Here is an 8,996-nt window from a genome sequence, read left to right on the forward strand (position 1 = left end):
ATCATCACACAAAGCTGTTTGAGTGAAAGCAGCATCTCTTCTCCTAACAGACAGAAACACTGTCATAGCAGCTGGGGTCACGACCCTTAAAATGCATACATCCAATACAGAAAGGCTCCAGACAGTACAGTACTTTCACACTTGGTATCGCCTTATACTGGACTAAATAAGAGCCCTGTTCAAACAGCCGTGGCATCCAAAAAGGAGCTACTCTGTGACAGTCTAAGACTGGTAGTGCGGAAGACAGTTGAAGAGAACAGAGGCAGAAAAAGTTGACTTTTTTTCTGCTGACTGACAGGCCTTGAGGCTGTGTGTGTGTCTGCAGTGTTAAAAAGAAGGTGTTAGAATAAAAAAAATTTTAAACAAGTCAAATAAGCGTCTGCTCTTAGTTGCAGAATCTTGAGCTCGTTCTAAAGGACCAAAAATACACAGGCTTAAAGGAAGGAAGAGGAAAGGGAGAGAGACAATGGTTAATAACAACAGAAGGGCAGAGCAGAGGGGGGTGTAGGGTGGGAGGGCACCCAGGGGAGAGAGCATGGAGAATTGAACACAGGCTGTCTTTGTTGGCTGCAATCAGCAAGACTTAGGAAGACATTTACAACATGGTTTATGGCGACGTCAGGTGAATGAGTGTGTGTGTGTGTGGGGGGGGTTAGAAGGAGGGTGGGAATTGTTGAGGAATTAAATTAGCTGAAAGATCAAGGACTGCCGGGTTTCCAAAAGATATACAACTTATTTGCTTTGCTAACCATTCTCTAAGGCACGTCTGTATTTTAGATTGATTTCCAACCTTCAAGTGAGCCACTGGTGTCATTTCACTGGGGTGCAGATTTCAACATCTGGAGCTTTGAGATGGGAAACGTATACACGTGGAGCCCACGCTGATGGTCATTAACCAGTGCACAAACACAAAGAGTTATGGCTCAAGGACAAGCAGCAACCCTGTAGTAGAAGAAATAACCAAACTCACATGTCCTTGTTTGGTTATTGATTGGCTTATTTTTGTTTCTCAGCAGCAGCGTCCTTGAAAGCACTACCACAGAGAGTTTTTATAACAGTCCCTGCTCATAACGAAAAAGGGCCAAATAAAGTAATACAATCCTGGGAGGAAATAACAGGATTCAGTGAGTTTCTGGAAAATCCTTATACAATAGAGAGAGAGAAAAAAATCACTAGTGCATCCCTAAACTGGACTGGACATTTTAAATAAGGTTTAACATAATCCCGAAAGCTGGTCGTATTCAATATTTTGTATTGTTATTTTGTTTAAGGAGGGAAAAAATACCTAAACATTTAAATTATCCAATTTAGATGATCTCAAACCTTCCCTTCAAGGTCATCTTTCCATGCACCTCTAGACCTTTTCCACTGTTTTTAGATTTCTTGCATGAGTTTGAGTTTGGACTGAATCTTTTTTAATAATATTGAAAAGAACAAATGGTGGGAAATGCATTTCACAAACTCATAGATGCTCTCTCCTCTCTAGATACCCTGCCTCGCCCCAGTGTGTACAGGAAGCCACAGTTTCATAGAGGTTGCTCTTCTGATGATCAGAGGAGGAAAAACACAATGCCTTCAGTGTGCTAAAAAGGAGCTCCACTCATAAAATGTACACACACACATACCACACACACCACACACACAAAGGGAAAGAAATATAATGGAACATGCTTTTACTATTAAGCCTTTTTTTTTCTTTCCATATGACTTTCCCAGGAAAATCCCCCTCATCAGGGTAGGTCCAATCCAGACAGACAGCAGACGGGAGAACAGACAAAGATACAGATAGACACAAAAGGCTTTGGAGGAATGGACCTCCATTCCTTCTATTCCTGTGACTGAGACAGACATTTTGGGTGAGTCAGCCTACTGTTCTAGGATCATATCTCAAAGCAAAATTGCTGATTTCAGATAATTTTTTTTCTTCCACTTTGAGAGCAAGCGCAGAGTTAAACTCAATAAATCCCGCACAGACACACACATACACACTCTCAGAAGTTTTTCAGACATGCATCTGGCTTGCATACAGTTTGACACATCAAGATTAGCAGCATGAGATTAATTTAGTCTCTCAGAATCTAACATGGCACTTGTTTATCAAGTGACACCAAGTTATTCTACTCATTTATAGAAGGCCTCAACAGTTGGTACCATTTAGGAAAACTAGGTCACTTCCGCCTTCTGTGTGTGTGTGTCAGCCAGACTTTAAGCCAAGAGACCTCCAGTATAAACAGTTTGTGCAGGAAGAACTGCTACTCTGATCAGAAACATCCTAATACCAAACAGAATTTTGACTCAATACTCCGACTATACTCACTATCAAAGTGCAGCTCGCTCTCACTAATCTCTAAACACTCTCTGGAAGCAGTGTGATCCCATAGTGCAACATCTGTTAATTATTCTACTTTCACCGGTAAAGTAGGTGGATACAATAATGCAAACACAAACAAAATTATCTCATAAGTAATAGTAATTAGTAATAGTACTATTAGTACTAGTTATAGAACTATTACCTCTCTGTTAAAGAGGGAAGATTTTTAAGCCATTTTCAGACCTTTACATTAACGTTCCTGAGAAATTCATTCTTACCTTTAAAAATGACAGAATGAGCCTGAGAATGAGTATGTGTCAGATTTTTGCCATAAAATGGAGAAAACATTATGCAGAGTTGCAAATTCCACCTGCTTTTAGCCTCTTTGTCTCTCGCTGCCCAAACAAATCATTTCAAATCAAAGGAAGCCTCAAAGCCCATCCTTTATGAAAAACACAAGCTTTCTCAAAACAGACTACAAAATCAATTCTGAACATCAGCGCATTTTAGCGTCAACAAAGCAAAAGAGGCGTGAATAATTCTCATGTAAGCTACGTTTCACCTCATTTACTTTTCTTAATAGCTGGGCATCTATCACAAACCAAAAGGTTGCAAAAGCAGAATCGGTGACAGGTTAGATTAATAAAATTCAGTAACAATGAGTTGAAATTGGGATTGACATTTAGAAATCATATTAAACACCAATCAATCACTTAATCAATTAGAGTAGAAAAGTGCCATAAGAACCAGTCCATTTACTATTTATAGACACTGAATTTCATTAAACACCTACAACATCATACACTGAGATCCACATATAAAGGGAATTTGCAAAACTATGCACTTACCACCATAATAGCAGCATCTTTCATTAGCCAACTTCATTATTATAATAACATATTTATAAATCACTAACAGGTTTGGTCGGGATCTAACAGACACTTTTTCCACATGTCAGACAGGTGAGCTGTCACGCACAGTTACATTATACAAGGTGCAGTTTGAACATTTGTTACACAGCAGCTGCACCCCTGAGTGTCTTTTGTGTCACTGCTCGTTACAGCTTTCTCTTACATAACCAGGTTTTTGGGGTTTGTTTGTTTTTTTGCTGTTTTCTTTTAGGTAGGTATTACTGTCAGTTTTTAACTAAACTGATAATCCAGTAAACACAACAAATTCAAAACTGCAAAGATATAACAATAAATAAAACTGGGACAGCTGTGGATTTTTTTTTTTTTTATTTACTAATGATTTCTCGTGTATCTGTAACTATGCTTATTCACGTAACAACAGTTCCATGATTCAAAACACACCTTTCAAAGCAACCAGCCCGGAAATGACGGGAGAACCTGTTAAGCAGGAGCTTCAATAGAAGTAGAAAGTCTGTTCACTGTAACTAGTAACTATGAACCATACCAAAGCAAACCAGTTTCTTATCCCACGCAGTTCTGTTTAGATTCAATCAGGTTGTGTTGTGAAGTCACGATACTTTTGTAAAAGTGTTTCATGGGCTCTTGCTTAGTCACGCTTACCAAAGTCACACAAGCAAACCAGCTAAACTATCTTATCAGGTGTAAAGCTACACTTTCACACCATTTAGCAGTGCACAAAAAGCTGTTACTTATTCTGAGTGGACAGATGGTTTAATACAGATATGTATCTCTATGTGTGACTGGGAAAAAAAAACACCATGTGCAGATGCAACTTTAAATGGGTAATCCTTCATGTGATGTAGTGTAGGAAAAAAAGGCTTTCCAAAAAAAAGTGCCCGATTTAAGAAAAAAAAGGGGGTCAATGGATTCTGAAGGCTCTTTTCTACTGACACACAAATGCAAAACTTGAGTGTCGTTTAAGCTGAAGTCTTTGCAACAGCGGGACCCACACATGACCACCATTAGAGAAATCAATGTGACACTCAGGCAGGCCGGGAAAGAGCCCGAAGCTTCTGCATGGCCCTGAAACTGAGTCATGCTGCCTTCCCCACATGCACACACACATACACACAGATAAGAGACATGGAGGAGTAGAGAGATGTAGAGGATGTGCTTGAGATTGGTTCCTACGGGAATACTATGAGTTTGTCTTTGGTTAGTATTAATCAGCAAGTTGTTGCCTTCATTATAAACAACCCCGTGTACACTGATAGTAGCTGCTGACTCCATCCAAATTCGTAAGACCTGTCACATCTTTCGCAGATACATGTGTTAGAAACTGACAGTATGTTCGGATTTAGCTCCTCACTGTTCCTGCTGTGTTTGTGAGCTGTTATACCGTGAGCAATATAGATTAAGTATAAATAACCTTAAAGTTTGCATCCTTGTAAAGTAGCTATAATCAATTCTTGGATCAAATGACAACTTGTATGAGGCGTTTACATCCGTCTCTCGTTCTGTAACTGACTTATGGCACTGATTAATGGCCATGTCTCTCTTTTTGCAGAAAATGATGTTGTCACAGTGATCCTGACCTTCAAATTGTCCTCTGCTCTCTGTTTGAAGAGGCAGATGACCACCAACCACTGACCCCCAAAAGAAAGGGGAAACCCTACTTTAGTTTGTGTTAGATGGGTCCAAGAGGGGGACCTGGGATCAGGCCAACATATTATGATTTATGCATTTTCCCTATTAGAAATTTGTTTTAATCATATTCACCTATCAGTTTATGTTTTATTTCAAGTGAACATTTGTGGTCAAATGTAATGAAATTCCCTTGATGTTCGAAACAGTAGCACAGATGGGAGGTCACAGTGACCACCAAACTCTAACCGTCTCATTACTGAGGCCAAATTTGCCAAATTTGGAGGAATAGGCTCAATGTGCACCTGGAAAAGAACGAGACACAAAGACAGACAGCAGGAAAACACGAAGGCTACAGATGCAGATGTCATCAGCGCGTAAGGCGACATACAACCCAACTCAGACAGCACTTGTAAAAGTAGAAGAGATGTACAGCAAGTGGAAAATGTAAATATTGATATTTAATTCATGCCTGGAAAGTGAAACTCCTTCCTTGGAGATCAACAGCTAGTTCTAAAAAACCCTCTTGCTGTTTACATTCAATATATGATCACTAAAAAAATGCTGCTTTAGCTTAATTTTGAGGTTTTAGGCTCAATCTCACAATAACTTATGGCCATTCCCCCTTTTTCTTGCTGGGCAGATATAAATCGCACCATCGTTCACCATAACTCCTCTGCTGTTTGTTTATCTAACATGGAGGGGAAATGTTTACATTAGCCCAGACGAGCCCAATAGCTTTTGTTAATAACAAATAACCTAAACAGCCAGATGGAGCATCCAGCTGCCCTACGTGAACCACTATTGTCCTCCATCTGTGAGGGACACGTCCTCCCATTTTTCAACCAGACACGGTGCAAAGGGAGTGTAAGACGGAGACTGAAGTCTGTCAGAAAGGTTTATGGAGTTGGAAACAATCTGAGGACTGAGGTAGACCTCAAACTGAGAGGCACACTATCTATCCAACCGCAGTTTATTTGTGATGTGGTTTATTTTAATAGATTCTCCAACGATTTGATGCAAGCAGCTTCCAACCCGTTTGACCCTCCCATCATATAAACACAAAAATAAGCATTAGAGAGTGCACAGGCCGGTTGGGGTTCCCATGTGGAAGGAATATATTTTGGGGAAGTAGGGAGGGGGGAGGTATTTCATCTGATGGTAGCTGCGATGAGCAATAGAGCTGTGTGTGTTTTGATGGGGGCTGTTTAAGGCGGCCACAAAGTGGAAGAGCGGGGCAGAGATTGATCTGGGACAGTGTGGGAGAGAAAGAGGGAACTGCAAAATAAATAAATAAATAAATAGGGAGCAAGGCCTTGGGAGTGAATGTGTGTGGGAGAGAAACGATACACTGCTGGACTGCCGGAAAAAAGAAAGTCAGCCAGAAGGACAGCAGATCGATTCCTCCCCTGAGTCTCACAGCAAACACGCTCTTTTTTTTTCTGTCTGCATAGCTCACCTCTGCTGCAGCTCCATATCGTCCCATCAGCACTTCATCTCTATCATTCTTTCTCTCATATGCCCTCCCCCATACTCTTCTTTGTCTGCATGCTAGCGCTTCATTCCCAGGCCTCTGTGAAAGATCTTGAGATTTGCACGAACTTTGGCAGTAAACTTTTTGGGGTTGTTTGATAGGAATATGAAGTCTAATGCCCCAGATCTGTCATCTCCAGGCCATGCAAAGCAAAATGCATGACACAGGAACAATGATCTGGACACGGTGTGTGATGAACAAAAGAAAGAAAGAAAAGAAAAACAAATCCCCCCCCCTCCTCCTCCTTCTTCTGATCGTGGTGAAATAGAAATGCAGGAAAGATTCTCAAAGGATCTCAGCATCAAAACATGGCTGCCCACACTGCAAAGAGGAAACCACACACTGTCACTCCCCTTAGGCCAAGATGTCCCTCTATCATCCAGCCACATAGCTGCACAGACAGACACACTTGCAACACTTTCAGATAGCAAACACTTCCCCCCTCCTCTTAAATCACATTCCTGGAAGAAAGTGTGTAGCTCTTATGGCCAAACACACACACACTACTGCAGGATAATAAATGAGTCCTCTTCTTATGATCATTATTAGAACGCGGTGTTTGATTTCCGGTCACTCATTACTAAACATACGTGTGTGGGATATTTATGAGAGAGGGGCGCGTCAGACAGGGGCAGCAGTGAGGTCACAGCTCCCTCACTCAAGGTTTGGCACTGGTTCGCTACTATTCCTGCCCTGTCAGCTCCAGTCTCCCATACAACAGAAATACCTCTTTTCAGTTATGCGGATAAAGTCGACAAACGAGCAAACAAGCTCTGAGTTTTGTTGTGGGGCTGATGCGGGCCTGCAGCTGCCCTGTTGACAGCTGGCAAAAGCATTCTGGTATTCAAACCCTGTGCGCAATACCAGCCGTAGCCATTTGGAAACAACTCTTGAAAACCGCAGAGGGTTAATAAAGACACAGAGAGGGAGGCTCGCAGTTATTCGTTTTACTCACCGGTAGCTGAAACTCCTTGCATTTTGCACAAACTTCTTCTCGCCTCTTTCTGTTAAAATCTTCTTTTTCTCGGAGCAACTGGCAGCAACAGCAGCAGCCGTGGATCCAGCGTACTGTGGGCTAAACTCGGAGGAGCGCCTGCACTTCAGAGCTTCACTTTTCCTGTTCGCCGACTAAAATAAAAATAAAAAAATACACACAGACCTACTATGGTGACTTCATGGCTTCTTAACAGACGCGAGAGACGTTATCCGAATCAGTTTTGCGCAGAACAAGAGGTTTATATTCCTCCACATAGTCCTTTCTCCTCCCTCTGACAGACAGAAGTCTCTCCTCTGTGCCGCTGGAAGAAAAGAAAATGCGCGTTCCCGCCGGTGCGAGGCGCGAGCACTACAACCCCATTCATTGAGTGCAGTGAAAGCTAAGCACTGGAGGAAAAAAAAAAGATAATTTGATCTTTTTACAAACTAATCAAGCTTTTTGTTTTTTCTTTTTCTTCTTTTTGGCTCACTGTTTTATCATTTTTCTTTCTTTTTTTGTCCGTTTTTAAAAGTAGACCCTCTATCCTTGTGCATTTCACATGCCCTGGGACAGAGGCATGAGTTGTCACATGAAGCCATGAAAAGGATGAGGCCTATTTCAGTAGATGGTTCTGCTCTGAAATCCCCACATTTGCCTATTAGCTAGGAAATAGTTCCTGGAACATGAATACTAACTGGCACAGCATTTCCATGTCACTGAGCAGGCTTTCTCCTCATCTTTTAATTGGTTCAGTTGGTTTTTCTGTCTCATCAAACATCTGCTGACTCGGTGAATGCTTGTTGAAGGAAACAAGGAACCGAAGCAGAAAACAAATCATGGATCTGCAGAAGTTAAGCTCTCATCTTATAAGGATATTATAAGCATGCCCTAACTCTAAACCTCCACATGATACAGTCGATGAGGAAAGGTCACCGGGGGTGTCTGCAGTCTGCAGTAGTGAAATATAACTAAGAACATTTACTCATGAAGCACATATGTAGCTTGACTACTTTTTTCCTTCAACACCTCTTACTCTTGTACTTGTACTGAATGTCTAAACGTTTCAGACGAGCCAAAAGATAAACATGTCTAATATGTAAGTAATGAAGCGAGAAAATAAGGGTAACATTTACTCATATCACATCCATGAGATTTATCTTAACTCCCTGGATACCGCCCAACCCCTGTAGGCTGAAAAAATGAAACTGCACGAGCTAGTAATGTATTAATATTGTGGGATTATAGTAGTATGGACTCATTTTGTGCTTAACACATACACTTTTAGCGCATCAGTGTTGCTTCTCAGTGATCATTTTGATTAATTTTTTTATTTTTCCCTAATTTTCAGGATCCTGTAGCGAATAACTTTCCACAGCCCTCGCTCTGTGTTTCTGTGCAGCCTCCCACCCACGTATTTGAAACTTGTGTCTGTTCAGCTACGCACCATTAACCCCTTTTAAGGCCACTGTTGGTGCTTCACACTTGTCACGAGCCTCAGATCCACATAGACAACAGCAGGGCTTCTAATGATAACACCTCTTTGTCTGGCTGCTTGCCAGGCAGAAGGCTGCTTCATTGACCTGTGCTCCTCTCTAATAAGCAGTGAATACACATTATATTTCATTCCTCTCTTCCCACATGTATATGACCTCTGTGACT

The 8,996-nt window shown here is 41.3% G+C and overlaps 1 protein-coding gene across 1 annotated transcript in view; it reads right to left on the bottom strand.

Moving 5' to 3' along the window:
* Positions 1-7,660, bottom strand: part of fgd (faciogenital dysplasia) — a 52,190-nt gene extending 44,530 nt beyond the window's left edge. Inside the window, exon 1 of the mRNA XM_004546150.3 lies at positions 7,317-7,660. Coding sequence (XP_004546207.3) covers positions 7,317-7,338 — 22 coding nt within the window. The 5' untranslated portion in view covers positions 7,339-7,660. The remainder of the gene's footprint in view (positions 1-7,316) is intronic.
* Between the last annotated feature and the right edge of the window lie 1,336 nt (positions 7,661-8,996).

The sequence above is a fragment of the Maylandia zebra genome, linkage group LG20 (assembly GCF_041146795.1).
Source record: "Maylandia zebra isolate NMK-2024a linkage group LG20, Mzebra_GT3a, whole genome shotgun sequence".
NCBI classification, from domain to species: Eukaryota; Metazoa; Chordata; class Actinopteri; order Cichliformes; family Cichlidae; genus Maylandia; species Maylandia zebra.